The sequence below is a fragment of the Geospiza fortis genome, unplaced genomic scaffold (assembly GCF_000277835.1).
Source record: "Geospiza fortis unplaced genomic scaffold, GeoFor_1.0 scaffold439, whole genome shotgun sequence".
NCBI classification, from domain to species: Eukaryota; Metazoa; Chordata; class Aves; order Passeriformes; family Thraupidae; genus Geospiza; species Geospiza fortis.
The window spans coordinates 338,910-339,275 of NW_005054618.1; the positions used below are offsets into that span (position 1 = coordinate 338,910).

A 366-nucleotide genomic window follows, 5' to 3' on the forward strand; every position below is an offset into this window, starting at 1 on the left:
TGGGATGGGATGGGATCAATGGGATGGGATGGGATGGGATCAATGGGATGGGATCAATGGGATCAATGGGATGGGAATGGGGATAGGGATGGGGTGGGAATGGGGATGCAGATGGTGATGGGAACAACGATGAGAAGGGGACGATGATGGAAAGAGGACCGGGAAGGGGATAGAGGGACATGGGGATGGATAAGGGAGGAAGAAGAAGATGGGAAGGGGTCGGCGATGGGGAGAAGGATGGCAGGAGGATGATGACGGGAGTGGGACTGGTGCTGGGAGGGTCCCGTCCCCGTCCCCAGCCCGTCGCTCACCTTCCCGTCCTTGTCCCGGCAGGCGCGCTCCAGCCGCCCCGCGCGCTCCCGCAGC

The 366-nt window shown here is 61.7% G+C and overlaps 1 protein-coding gene across 1 annotated transcript in view; it reads right to left on the reverse strand.

The window, feature by feature from the left end:
* Positions 1–366, reverse strand: part of ARHGEF2 (Rho/Rac guanine nucleotide exchange factor 2) — a 20,582-nt gene that overhangs the window by 936 nt on the left and 19,280 nt on the right. Inside the window, exon 27 of the mRNA XM_031064711.1 lies at positions 312–364. Within this exon, the coding sequence (XP_030920571.1) occupies positions 312–364 (53 nt within the window). The remainder of the gene's footprint in view (positions 1–311; positions 365–366) is intronic.